Raw genomic sequence first — 14917 nt, 5'->3', positions numbered from 1 at the left:
CGAACACCTGCATTCAGCCCACAGGAGTGATCATGAGTTTCCCGGTGTTTAATTCCCCATCCTTTCCCATTATGACCTATCTGTCTGTGACCTCCTGCACTGCTATAATATGGTGCGATGTAAGTTTGAGGCCAACACCTCATCTTCCATTCTAGGTTGCAGCCTACAGGATTCAATATCTGGTTTCCTGTTTCTTTCTGCTTCTGCAGAACCAGCCATTTCTGCAGTTGTCATTTTGGCTCGGTTTTCCTTTTTCTCTGGACTGGCCTGCGAGCCATATCTCACAGCATTGCTGTTAGCAACACTTTACACACAAAGAAGCATCACCTGACTCTAACTGCCGCTAAATAACTACATCTGCTCATTACCTGAACACTTGGCTATTAGTACAATGATACCAACTTTTAACTCTTTGCCCAGTTTTATTAGCACTGATCTTGGCAATGAGACATTTGTCCTGCAAGTTCACTCTTATCATTTTGCAGGTGATGTTGAGTCAGTTCATTGTATCAATATCCTGTTGCAGCGTCTTGACTTGAAACCTAAAAGAAAACCTCTAGATACTGCTCAACCCATTGAGTTCCTCCAGCAATTTGTTGCTCCAACTGTTTGTACTTTCTGCTTTTTCAGAATGAACATTGTTTATTGAAAATACCTGAATTCCGTTGGATATAAAGGCAATAAATGGAATTTAATTTGGAGAAGTGTTGGGTGTTGGCCAGTAGAGAATAAATGCAATACTGAGAAATATGGAGGGGGTGGCAAGGAAGATTGAACTGTACATCCACAGATCACTAAAGGTGGCAATTATTAATTGCTTAAGAAGGCATGGGGGATGCTTCCATTTATAGGCTGTGGCATTGTACAGAAGAGCAGGGAGGTCCTGTTGGACCTGCATAACAACACTAGTTTTAGAATCAAGCTGGGGTATTATATACAGTCTTAATCAATGCACAGAAGGGAGTGCATAGAGATATTATCTTCAATGTATTTGTTTTTCATGATGTGGTAACCCTGGTGATCCTGAAGGGCTGGTGATAAATTCCAAGTTTGGCTTGGAGAAGAACCTGTAGGGTGGGAGTGTCCCCCTACAACTGCTGCCCATATCCCCCTTGGTTGTAGAAATCTTTAGTTTGGGAAGACGTTGCTGGAGTAACCTGATAAATAAGCCTTTAGAGGATGTATGGAGATGTCACCAGGACATAGGTTTGTGGTGAGATTTAATAGGAATCTGAAGGGCAAATTTATCACAGAGGGTGGTGGGTATATGGAATGAGCTGCCAAATGAGGTTGCCAAGGCAGAAACTGTAACAACATTTAAAAGGCATTTGGACAGGCACATGGATAGAAAAGATTTAAAGGGATATGGGCCAAATGTGGGCAGGTGGGACTAGTGTACATGAGGTACATGGTAGGCATGGTCAAGACGGGCCGAAGGGCCTGTTCTGTACTGTATGACTGTGATTGGAAAATATGTTAAATGAGGGAAGATTGGATAAAAGTATGTTTTTTTTTATTTGAAAAATAAGTCTGAGTAGAGGCTTAGTAATTGTGGAAGTGGGGGGGGGGGGGGGCTGCTTAGACAGAGTAAATGGGAGGAATGAAGTAGAGGGTTAAGAAAGTAGAGAGGGGAGATTTGAAGTTTAAAATAATCTACTGAAAGATAAGAGGGAGAGGAGGAGAAAAGATCACATTGAGCCCGAGCTTGCAAGTATGGTAGAGACCGAGATCCTCATTGCAGTCAGCCAATGTACATCATTGAGTGCGCAAGTGAAGAGCTGTGACCCACAACACTACGTACCAGTGCTGGGTAGGTCCTTTACAACTAGTGCGGACATAATGAGTCAAATGATCTCTGCTATATAGCAACAGCTATTAGATGGAAAGTAATACGCTTGACTTTGGCTAGTGCGACTGTAATTAGAATCTAAGATTAAGCTTCTGAATAGAATGTGAAATTCTTGAAAAAATGTTTCTCCATCTGAACCTCTGTCAGTAAATATAACTCATTGTCTGTGCTTGCTGCAGTCATTACATTCCAAAGGGCTTTGTGCCAAATCTTCAGGGCTGCTCCAGACAAATACCAAGGGTTGATAGAAATAATTATTTTTTGGACTAACTGCCTGGTGGTAGATAACAGGTTTTCGAGAATCATGGGATTTGGAAACTAAATTGTGGCAGATGTGAGCAGAAAATGCCTGTTGGCTCCGCGCAATGGAGATGCTCCCGCTTCTGTGAGCAAGGACATTATTGCCATAGAGGGAGTGCAGAGAAGGTTCACCAGACTGATTCCTGGGATGTCAGGACTTTCATCTGAAGAAAGACTGGATAGACTTGGCTTGTCCTTGCTAGAATTTAAGAGATTGAGGGGGGATCTTATAGAAACTTACAAAATTCTTAAGGGGTTGGACAGGCTAGATGCAGGAAGATTGTTCCCGATGTTGGGGAAGTCCAGGACAAGGGGTCATAGCTTAAGGATAGAGGGGAAATCCTTTGGGATCGAGATGAGAAAAAAAAAATTCACACAGTGGTGAATCTCTGGAACTCTCTGCCACAGAAGGTAGTTGAGGCCAGTTCATTGGCTATATTTAAGAGGGAGTTAGATGTGGCCCTTGTGGCTAAAGGGATCAGGGGGTATGGAGAGAAGGCAGGTACGGGATACTGAGTTGGATGATCAGCCATGATCATATTGAATGGCGGTGCAGGCTCGCAGGGCCGAATGGCCTACCCCTGCACCTATTTTCTATGTTTCTATGTGTCCGGGTGCCTTGTGTTGTTCATGCCCCACTCCAAATGTTCTCACACATCCTAGTGCTGCCTCCAATATAACAGTATAAAAACATGTTGGTGGGGGTAAAAGAAGAGGTGAGGAGGGTCGGTTGCTTTATTCAGTAAGAGAATGTCACGGCAGCAGTGGAGATGACATTTCTGAGTGATTTGCCATTGAGCCTGTTTGGGTGGAGCTAAGTAATAAAAAGGGGATGTTCATCTTGTTGGGAGTGTACTGTGGGCTCCAAATAGTCAACTGGAATTGGAAGAGCAAATATGGTAAGAGACTGCAGGCAGCTGTAAGGCTAATAAGGTTGTCATGGTGGGGGGGGGGGGGGGTTTAACTTTCCGAATAAAGACTGGGACTGTCATAGTGCCAAGGGCTTGTGTGGTATTTGTGAAATATATTCAGGAATGTTTCCTCAGGCAATGTGTAGAGGGCCCTAGATGGGAGAGGACAAAGCTGGATTTACTCTTAGGAACTGGGGAAGGGCAAGTGACCGAAGAGTCTGTGGGTGAACCTTTTGGGTCAGTGATCAATTCTTTTAGCTTTAACATAGTTATGGATAAAGACAGGGTGGGCCGACAAGTTAAAATTCTGAATTGGGACATGGCCAACATTGATGGTAATAGATAGGACTTTGATCAAGTTGTTTGGTACAGATTTTTTGCTAGCATAGGAATGTCGGGAAAGTGGGATGCTTTTAAAAATATGGTGACAAGAGTTTAGGGCAAGCATGCTCCCGTTAGAATGAAGGGCAAGGCAGGTGAGTGTAAGGAAACATGGATGAGGAGAGAAATTGAGGGTATGGTCATGAAAAAGAGGAGGCATGGGACAGGTATAGGCAGTGGGATCAAATGTATCTCTTGAGGAATTTCAGGATAAATAAAAAGAGGGTGATTAAGGAGACAATAGGGCCCCTTAGAAACCAAAACGGTCATCTTTGTGTGGAGTCACAGGAGATGAGCAAGGACTCAATGGGTATGGCTCCTCTGTGTCTACTATGGATAAAGACATAAAGACTGGGAGAACTTTGGACAGTTAATGGAATTGGCTTGAGAACAGTCAGTATTACAGTCAAGGAGGTGTTGAATGTCTTGAGGTTGGATAAATCTTAAGTGGATACATTTCCTTGGTCTAATCAGATATATCTGTTGACACAGTGGAAAGCTGGAGATGAAATTGCAGGCTCCCTTGCTGAGATATATGAATATACAAATCATCGTTCGATATGGGTGAAGTGCCAGATGACTGGAGGGCGGCTAATGTTGTGCCTCTATTTAAGAAGGGCTGCGAGAATGTCTGTGGTAGGCTAGTTACTGGAGAGTATTCCAAAGGATAAGTTATATATGCATTTGGATAGACAGAGGCTGATTAGGGATTGCCAGCAAGGAAGATGTCTATCCGGGACCAGGCTGAGCCACCTGGTCTCAGTCAAGTGAATTTAGGGCTGTCTCCATCCTGTAGATTTAAAGATCAAATTTAAAGATAACATTGGAGCTGTGCCTGGCTACACATCTGTGTCAGTACATTTGACAATTAAACACTCTTGACTCTTGGTTTAATATTGTCACGTGCACTATCAGGCAGATCATGCCATGCATGAGTGCAACAGGGAGTGCAACATCAAACATGAAAGTGTACAAAATATAGTATGACATCTACAAGGAATGTACAAGAGCTGCAACGAAGTAGAATGGATGTTTGGGAATTCATCCTTGGTTTAAGAGTGGTCCATTCAAGGGTCTGATAACAGCGGGGAAGAAACTAATCATGAATCTGGTGGTATGCATCAAGGATCTTCTCCTACTTCAGCAACTGGGTCACTTTGCAGGAGGCCTTCGTTGGAGGAATCCATCCCTCGCTTGTTTCCTCAAACCTCAGTCATTCTCTCTTCTCTCCTCTCCTCTCCTGTCAGACAGAAGATACAACATTGCCATTCAAAGGTTACTTGGCCTTGTTGTTAGCTCTGTATCTACACTGTCTGACTGCATCCGAAGAGTACTGTCGCCCTGCTAGACAGCTTCAAAGAAAGTCAGTGGGCCGAAAGCTCTGTTTCCAAGCTGCATCTCTATAGTCTAATGTAAATTTCATCTCCATTCGAGCTTGCACGAAAAGCAGCCTGAGAAATGCTTTCTGTGGGGGAAATTTCAGATATTGAGTAAAAAAACTTGTTACATTGCAGAACATTGGTCAAAACATAAATAGATATTCATTAAAATATCTGAAATAATAATAAATTGCTTGATTAACTTGCATTATAGATTAAAATAATGGAAATAACATAACAACCTAATGATGATGGGTGCCTAGAACACGCTACCAGGGTTGGTGGTGGAGGCAGATTTGAAGGTGGGATTTAAGAGGCTTTTAGACGTGTGCATGGATATACAGGGAATGGAGGAATATGGATCTCATGCAGGCGGATGAGATGAGATTACTTTACCTGAGCATTATGTTCGGCACGGGCAGTGTAGGCTGGATGACCTGTTCCACTTGAATGCTGTACTACTCTTCTATGTTTGAATTATAGCTGGCCTTGAATGTACTGACACTTGAAAGAGATTCATGACCCCTCCTTACATTCTTTCAAGTGTTGCCATAGTGATCCTGTTTTGTCTGCATCATCATTAAATTCAAGTGTTAATGTTAACTGTTTAACCATTTGCTTAAATCTTTTTTCCCCTATTTTTCCAAATCTACCGCACAGCCCAACAAGTGCACTTCAGAGAGTAGTATATTGGGATGGATTTCTCATATCATTCACGCTTCATGATTTAATGAATAGCTAATGTGAGCTAAATAGAACAGAACATAGAACACAGTTTTGGCCCACAATGTCAAGTTAAATGAATCATCTCTGCCTGTTCGTAATCCATATCCCTCCATTCTCTGCATAGCCATACGCTAAATACTTCTTAAATATCGCTACTGTATCTATTGCAACACCACCATGGGCGGCACGGTGGCGCAGCGCTAGAGTTGCTGCCTTGCAGAGCCAGAGACCCAAATTCGATCCCGACTACGGGTGCCGTGTGTACAGAGTTTGTACGTTCTCCCCATGTGGGTTTTCTCCAAAATCTTCGGTTTCCTCCCACACTCTAAAGACGTACAGATTTGTAGGTTAATTGGCTTGGTATTAGAGGGAATTTTGTACTTTACCCGTACTCTATATCTGACTACTCAGATAGGCACAGACACAAACTAAAACATTTCATAAATCAGTGGTGAGTTTATCAAACAAGTCGGTTTAATAAAAGGCCTTCGCAATGTACATTGAGAACCAGTGTGAGTAAGCTCAAACTACTTCAAAATCCTACAGTGATTTTAGGATTCTTATACCCTCATGACACAATGGTTACTTGTGAAGTGGAAATAACAATCATTAATCAATGTCAATGTCTGTAACCTTACATCTTTGTGTTTCCCCAAAGTTAACTATAATCTTGAGTTTCTTGTTGTTTAGAAATCTTCCTCCCATATATCTAGCATGTAGATACCATAAATGTCCAGATTCCCCCGCCAAATGGAATCCCTCGTAAAGGAGGTAATTTGTTAACCTTTAGGAGACTTGCCTGATAAACACATTGACCAAGAGCAGCTTGTAATGCAAGATTGCAACAGATAAGAACCCACACAGAACTACAAAGAACTATTCTCCCCCTACTGATAAGGAAGCTTGTTTTCCAGCAAAATGTTTTAGCTTTGCTGTTCTGACTACATTCTTGGCCATTTCCCCATCATGCTCCCAAGTATGTGAACTCCAGAGTTAACCAAACTAACTTACTCATCTTCCTTACAATTTTCAAAATTCCCTACAACACTTGGTGTAAGTGTAAATTGTCCCTAGCATGTGTAGTAGGATAGTGTTAATGTGCGGGGATCGCTGGTCCGTGCGGACTCGGTGAGCCGAAGGGCTTGTTTCCGCGCTGTATCACTAAACTAAACCACCCGTGGCACGCAGTCCAGGCACACACTGTTCTTTGTGTAAAAAAACCCGCACATTTCCTTTAAACTTTCCTTTTGCGTGCTAACCAGTCAGCAGAAAGACAATACATGATTACAATCGATCCATTTATAGTGTATAGATACATGATAAGGGAATAACGTTTAGTGCAAGGTAAAGTCATGCAAGGTAAAGTAAAGTCAGATCAAGGATAATCCGAGGGTCATCAAAGAGGGTTGAGATTATTCGACCACCTGCACATTGATTAAAACAAAATTACTTTTGTTTTGCGTGATGGCAGCACTGTCGGCATGGACTCTGTGTGAACAAGGAGTTGGCAGCGAGGCCTGTCGATGGAGAATGGGGACCATGGGGACCATATGGAGAGTGCTCCAGGCCATGCGGTGGAGGGATCAGAAGCGCAGCGCGAGACTGTAACAAGCCAGAGTAAGTCAAGTCGAGTTTATTGTCGTGTGCACGTACACGAGGTACAGGTACAATGAAAATTTTACTTGCAGGAGCACAGATTCAGACAACACGCAAAGACATAAATGGTATATAAATTACGCAGGCATTCTACAAGATAGTAAAAAGGAAAGGATTGTTAAAAGCAAGATGTTAGTGTAACTATACACAATTAGAAAGCAAGAGGGAATCTCTGGAATTCTCTGCCACAGAAGGTAGTTGAGGCCAGTTCATTGGCTATATTTAAGAGGGTTAGGTGTGGCACTTGTGGCTAAAGGGATCAGGGGGTATGGAGAGAAGGCAGGATACTGAGTTGGATGATCAGCCATTATCATATGGAATGGCGGTGCAGGCTCGAAGGGCCGAATGGCCTACTCCTGCACCTATTTTCTATGTTTCTATGTTTCTATGGTCTGTTGTGTTCTGTTGCTTGCGCCTGATTAGGGTTGTGCAGGTCGGTTCACGTACCTGTTGTTGAAGGGAAGTCGTTTTTCCTGAACCTGATGGACACACAAGAAACTGTAAATGTTGTAATTTTGAGGAAAAAAACAAACAGCTGGAGGAACTCAGCAGGTGAGGCAACATCGATGGAGAGAAATGGACACATAATGTTTTGTGTTTGGACTTTTCTTCAGATTGATCCGTTCTTCAGACCAATTGTATGGTTATCTCTTGCCCAATGGTAGCAGTGAGAATAGGACATGACACGGCTGGTGGGGGAATCATTGATTATAGAGGTTGTTTGCATGGCATTTACCACTGCTGCTAATGGAACATAAAAGATAGAACATGTAACAGTATAGCACAGGAACTTGGTTTTCAACACAAAATGTCCATGCCAAATATGATAACGTTAAAATAATTTCCTCTGCGTGCATATAATCCATATCCCTCCATTCCCATATATCCATTTGCTTATCCAAAAGCATCTTAAATCCCACTAACGTATCTGCCTCCACCATTAACCCTGGCAGTGTGTTCCAGGCACTCACTGCCCTCTTTGTAAAAAACTTACCCCTCACATGTCCTTCAAACTTTGACCCTTTCGCCTTAAAGTGATGCCTTCTTGACATGCCGAGAGGAAGGTTCGAACCATTTACCCTACCTGTGCCTTCCATGATTTTGTATACTATCAGGTTTCCCCTGGAACCCCAACATTCAAGAGAAAACAACCCACGTCCATCCAACCTCTAGTTATAGGTCGTGCCCTCTAATCCTTGCAGTATTCTGGTGAACCTCTTCTGCACCTTTTTCAAAGCCTTTACATGCTTCCTATAAAGCAGGAACCAGAGCTTCACTCAATACTCTAAATGCTGCCTAACCAAAGTCCTATAAAGCTGCAACATGACTTCTTGGCTCTTATATTCAATGTCCTGACCGACAAAGGCAAGCATACCATACACCTTCTGTACAAGTCTATCTACCTGCATTGAAACTTTCAGGGAGCGATGGGTTTTGCAATCAAAATCTCTCTGTACATCAATGCTGTTTAAAGTCTTGCCATAAACCATAACATTTCCCCTTATATTTGACCTCCCAAAGTCCACCAACTCCAACTTGCTCAGATTGAACTCCATCTTCCATTTCTCCCCCCATTTCTGTAGCTGATCTATATCCCAGTCTAGATTTTAGCAGCCTTCTTCAATGTCTCAATTCCAGCAATGTTGGTGTTGTTTGCAAACTCGCACCTACTGTACATTTACATGCAAGTTGTTTATATGTATCATGTACAACAGAGCTCCCAGCAACAATCCCTGCAGAATTCCACTGGTCCCAGATCACCTGCCAGAGTAACTTGTTTTCATCATGTCCCCCGGTCTTCAATGACTAAGCCAATTTTGAATCCAAACAATCTAATCGCCGTAGATCCCAAGCACCTTAATCTTCTGGTTCAGCCTATCATGAGGAACTTTTTCAAATACCTTATTAAAATCCATACAGACAACATCCACCTTCATCTTTACCTGACACCACAGGCCTGTTTGCTGCTGCTGCTGCGGCTCTCCTCTGAACAGTCGGCACCCTACCAGTATCCGGAACGGTACACCTGTTGTTCAGAGGAATGGATTCTTCCTCTGATTCAGGGGATTCAGGGGATTCTTGCACTCTCTGCCTACTCCCTTTCCTGGTTGTCCCCAACTACTTTCTGCATGCACCTTAACTCCTATTTATTACGCTCTAATACTCCTGGGCGATCCTGAAGGCTTGTAGCCGCAGCTCCAGTTCCCTCACCTGGTTAGTCAGGAACTGCAGCCTGACGAACTGACCACAGCCGTACTCCTCGGGAATACTGGAAGGCTCCCTATCTTCCCATATCCAACAGTAGTATGCCAATGTCCTAATGTGAAGCCTTTCACCCCCTGCTTATCAAGTATCTATCAGCTTCATCTTTAAAAATATTCAAAGATTCTGCTTCTACCTCCCTTTGAGGAAGAGACTCTCTAAGAGAAAGAAGTCTGAAATGGGTGATCACCTATTTTTAAACAGTGACCCCCTTGATTCTTCTACAATAAATATTTTCCCCACCCTCAACTGCTCAAGAACCCTTAGAATCGTATATGCTTCAAAGCCCCCTCTCATTCTTCCAAACGCCATCAGATACAACCCTCGTAAACCTTCTGCAAATCTCTTTCAGAATATTTACACCCTTACATAACTGAGATAAATACTGTACACACTACTCCGAGGAGTGGTCTTACAGTGCCCTGTAAAGTGAAAGATAAATTTGCTACATTTGCAATTAATTTCCCTAATAATATATAACATTCTGTTAGCTTTGCTGATTGCCTTGTCTGCATACTAGCTTTTGTAGGTCATGAACTAATCCAGCCTATATCTCCACAGTCTCTCAGAGCTCTTCACTCTCTCACCACCAGCTAAAAATGCTCTTTAATCACCTTTCCTGCCAAAGTGTAATTTTAAATGTTCACACACTATACTCTATTTGCCTGATCTTTATCCACACCTTCTGCCTATTTATGTCTCTCTGCAGCCTCTGTGTCACTTTTATTAGTAACTTACTACCTATCATTTGGCCTCACCTTATTATTAGTGTCTTCAACCAGGTCATTTACATCAATTGTCAAATGCATGTGAGAATCTTTGAACATTCTTGCCGTCTTTCTGGAAGTGCCATGGGTTTGACCATTTTCAACTTTGTGCTTCAGGGCCTGAGCTGTTGCGCGTCCTTGGGGTTGAGAACTACACTTTTTTGAAAGTGGACATGCTTACCGCAGTGCAGTCAGGGATAGAATGGCGACCTGGTAGAGGAAAGGAAAGCAGGCAGGTCTGGGACACCTTAGAGTGCCAAGATCATGAAACTATGGGCAGACGAGTCAGTACGGAAATAAGAAGAGGAATTAAAGTAACTAGAAATTGTACAAGGCATCGGTGAGACCAAATCTGGAGTATGGTGTACAATTTTGGTCGCCCAATTATAGGAAGGATGTCAACAAAATAGAGAGAGTACAGAGGAGATTTACTAGAATGTTGCCTGGGTTTCAACAACTAAGTTACAGAGAAAGGTTGAATAAGTTAGGTCTTTATTCTCTGGAACGCAGAAGGTTAAGGGGGGACTTGATAGAGGTCTTTAAAATGATGAGAGGGATAGACAGAGTTGATGTGGACAAGCTTTTCCCTTTGAGAATAGGGAAGATTCAAACAAGAGGACATAACTTCAGAATTAAGGGACAGAAGTTTAGGGGTAACATGAGGGGGAACTTCTTTACTCAGAGAGTGGTAGCGGTGTGGAATGAGCTTCCAGTGGAAGTGGTGGAGGCAGGTTCGTTGGTATAATTTAAAAATAAATTGGATAGGCATATGGATGAGAAGGGAATGGAGGGTTATGGTATGAGTGCAGGCAGGTGGGACTAAAGGAAAATAATTGTTCGGCACGGACTTGTAGGGCCGAGATGGCCTGTTTCCGTGCTGTAATTGTTATATGGTTATATGGTTATATGGGTGTCCCAGCACGCCCTTGCATAGAATAGGCTTCCGCTTTGCCAAACACCTGCGTTCTGTCTGCCAGGGCTGCTGGAGTCCCTGGTTGCTAGTTTAATTCTCCGGCCCATTCCCACGCTGAACCATCTGCCCTCGGCCTCCTCCACTACTAGAGTGAGGCCAAACGAATTGGGAAAAAAGAGCACCTCATGTTCTGCTTAGGTAATTTACCACCCAATGGTATGGACATTGAACTGTTCAACTTCAGGTAGCACTCTCCTCCTTCTCATCTACCCAGTTCTCCAGCCCCTCCTCCACCTTCCTGCACAAACATTTCTTTCCATTCCCCCCCCTCTCCCCCAGCGTTCCCTAGTTTGTTTCTCCTCCTACAACTATTGATCTCACACTCATCCCTAATCAGGGTCCCCGATTCCCAACCCTCCTCCTTGCACCAGCCATTCCCTTCTACTCACCATCCTTCCCTCTGGTTCTACATTTCACTCCCTATCTTCTTTCCTTATCGGATCTCACCATTTGCCTCCTTCTCACTTCAGTTCAGCTTTGTTTATTCTCTCCACCCTGCTATCCTTACCTGACCCACTTGCCAATCACCCCCTTCCCAAATAAGCCACATTTTCAGCTGTGAATTTCAGGAAAGAGTGGGTTAGCATATGACAGGGGTTCCCAACCTTTTTCATCACGTTTACCCCTGGCAACTTTAATAGCACATAACAAAGTTATTGCACTTATTTATGAACAGCTAATGATGAACAGATACCGGTATACCAGAACCAAGCACAGTCAGTCAATGAGAAAAAATATGTACAAATCCAGAATCAAAAAATTTACCCTCTGGGTAGGTGAAATTTACCCCCTGTGGTAGATTTACCCCAGGTTGGGAACCCTTGGCATATGATGAGCACTTGACAACACTGGACCTCTACTTGCTGGAGTTTAGAAGGTTGAGGGGGGACCCTCATTGAAACTTACAGAATAATGAACGGCATAGATAGAGTGGATGTGGAAAGGATGTTACCACTGGTGGGAGAGTCTAGAACCAGAAGTCACAGTCTCAGAATTAAAGGGCGCACTTTTAGAAAGGAGGTGGGGAGGAACTTCTTTAGTCAGAGGGTAGTTAATCTGTGGAACTCATTGCCACAGAGGGTTGTGGAGGCTCTCAGTGGATATTTTTAAGGCAGGGGTAGACACATTCTTGATTAGAACGGATGTCAAGGTTTATGGGGAGACGGCAGGAAAATGGAAGTGGGAGGCAGAGATCAGTCATGATTGGAATGGCGGAGTGAGCCGAATGGCCTAATTCTACTCCTATAACTTGTGTACTTGGAATGAATCAATAAATTTATTCTTGGGGATGGGGAAAGTTACTTCTTCGGGTGATCACTTTTGCCGTTCTGCATTGCACTGGTGAAGATATCACTTTCATCACATGAAGATATATCACAATATGTTTCAGCTTCTGTTTCATGTTTAATGGAATGATTTGCCCTAAACCTGTATCATCAGGCTTCAGTTGTTTAATGTTCCCATTAGGCCGAGGAATGGTGGGAAGTATTGTGTGGGCCGTAGAATGAAGTTCCGATCCTGTAACACCGAGCCCTGTGCAAAGGGAAGAAAGGATTTCAGGGAAGAACAGTGCTCCGAGTTTGATGGAAAGCATTTTAACATCAATGGTTTACCGGCAAACGTGCGCTGGCTTCCAAAGTATAGCGGCAGTAAGTATTGATAGTCATACAGCATGGAAACAGGCCCTTCGGCCCAACTTGTGCACACCAACTTAGATACCCCATCTACACTAGTCCCACCTACCTGCATTTGGCCCATATCTAAACCTTTCCTATCGATAACTGTCCAAATGTATTTTAACTGTCGTGATAGTACCTGTCTCAACCACCTCCTTTGGCAGCTTGTTCCATATACCCACCTCCTTTTGTGTGAATAGGTTGCCCTTCAGGTTCCTATTAATTTTTTTTACTCTCACCTGAAAACTATGTCCTCTGGTCTTGATTCCACTACTCTGGGGGAAAGACTGTGCATTTACTCTTATCTATCCCCCTCATAATCTTATACACCTTTATAAAATCGCCCCTCGTCCCACCTATGCTCCAGGGAATATTGTCCTAGCCTGCACAATATCTCAGGCCTTCTTGTCAACTTCCTCGTGAATCTTCTTTGCATGCTTTCTAGCTTTAAAACATCTTTCCTATAACAGGAAGACCAAAATTACACATAGTACTCCACATGTGCCCTCACCAATGTCTTGTACAACTGTAACTTAACATTCCAACTTCTATAGTCAGGGTATAGACGATAGAGAGGTCTATATTCATACTTGTATATTCCAAACAGTTCATGGTGTAGTTTGGTGGAACTCTTCTTTTACCTGAAGAAAGTTTAATTGATGTGTCCGTGTTCTCTGTGGCAGTTCTGATGAAAGATCGCTGCAAGCTTTTCTGCCGGGTGTCTGGGACGACAGCGTATTATCAGCTCAAGGATCGTGTCACTGATGGTACTCCATGCGGACCTGACACAAATGATATCTGTGTACAAGGCCTGTGCAGAGTAAGTTATGATATGGCATTTTATTCGAACTCTTGATTTGTGGGTCAGCTGCACTGCAGTACCTCATCCCACTTTGAATAGGAATGGCCACCTTGTCGGTCATTAGCATTGACCCAGATGCCTGAGGCACATCTACTACATCTGGCCATTTGTTTTAGAAACTTGGTGAGGGAGGCCTTTTGTAATCCAAGTGCAAAAAGCAGTCTTGTTCGCGTCTTTTTTGTGGCTTTGTGATTTGGATACTTTACAGGAAACACATCAAACGGCTCGAGTGTTTCCACATAAGATCACTGCAGGCACTCGTGTGCATCAAATGGCAGGCCAGGGTGAGAAACTTGGAAATTCTGGATAGGGCCAGCTTGGTCAGCATTAAGACCTTGATCCTGAGACCTCAGTTGCTATGGATAGGCCACGTGCTCCATATGGGCAGCTCCTGTATTCCACACCAACTCCTTTACATAGTACGTGCGAAGAGCCGCTGGATGTAGGGGCATCCAGGAAAGCGATGTAAGGATTATGTGGCCTCAACCACACTGGTATTCCTGTAAGTGAGCTGGAGCCTTGTGGCCAGGACAGAGCAGGCTGGTGTAATTTGACCAAAAGGGCCTGTATCCACCTTCAAGGCATCCGACAGAACCATGTTACCAGAGGCAGAGGACACGGGAAGGCTTCAGCATTTGCATCTGCCACATTTGCATTTGCACCTTACCCACATCCTTGCTGTTCCCAAGTGTGCACTTCCTGCTTGGTCTTGCCAGCCACACTTGGGCTCATCAATGAAGGTTGCACTACTGACATCAATGAACCTCATGGTTAACCGACAAAAGTTTTTCAATGTGTGCACCTGGCCTTGTACCAATACCCAGGAGGCTCTGTCACGGCTGTTGGACCTCCCAGCAAATGTTCCTTTGTGCTAGGCATTCGGTTCACTCTCCACACACTAGTGCTTCCCCGATATCCGAGCACCGGAACGCCTGCCTTCATACAGCACGCCCTGCATCACCTGCAGCACATCGTGTGGTGAGGTAACCTCAGGTTGATGATCTGTTTCTTGATGTGGATGGAGATATATGAAGTAAGCCTGAAATATACAACTGTGACACATGCAATTGTTCCTCAGTTGGCAACTAATCCCTTATCCTTTTCATAGTTGCATGGGACCTGTGCCAGAGTTCACCAAACTCCAGTGAAAGGTAGCCGAGCATGAGATTTAATAC

The 14917-nt window shown here is 43.6% G+C and overlaps 1 protein-coding gene across 5 annotated transcripts in view; it reads left to right on the top strand.

The window, feature by feature from the left end:
• Positions 1 to 14917, top strand: part of adamts20 (ADAM metallopeptidase with thrombospondin type 1 motif 20) — a 281403-nt gene that overhangs the window by 104963 nt on the left and 161523 nt on the right. For all 5 annotated transcript variants that reach the window (XM_033037846.1, XM_033037845.1, XM_033037843.1 and 2 more), the window contains 3 exons: positions 7018 to 7163; positions 12672 to 12853; positions 13564 to 13700. In XM_033037846.1, the coding sequence (XP_032893737.1) occupies positions 7018 to 7163; positions 12672 to 12853; positions 13564 to 13700 (465 nt within the window). The remainder of the gene's footprint in view (positions 1 to 7017; positions 7164 to 12671; positions 12854 to 13563; positions 13701 to 14917) is intronic.

The sequence above is a fragment of the Amblyraja radiata genome, chromosome 19 (genome assembly GCF_010909765.2).
Source record: "Amblyraja radiata isolate CabotCenter1 chromosome 19, sAmbRad1.1.pri, whole genome shotgun sequence".
NCBI classification, from domain to species: domain Eukaryota; kingdom Metazoa; phylum Chordata; class Chondrichthyes; order Rajiformes; family Rajidae; genus Amblyraja; species Amblyraja radiata.
Note: the sequence above shows the minus strand (reverse complement) of the source record. Positions and strands in the feature narration are given on the sequence as shown.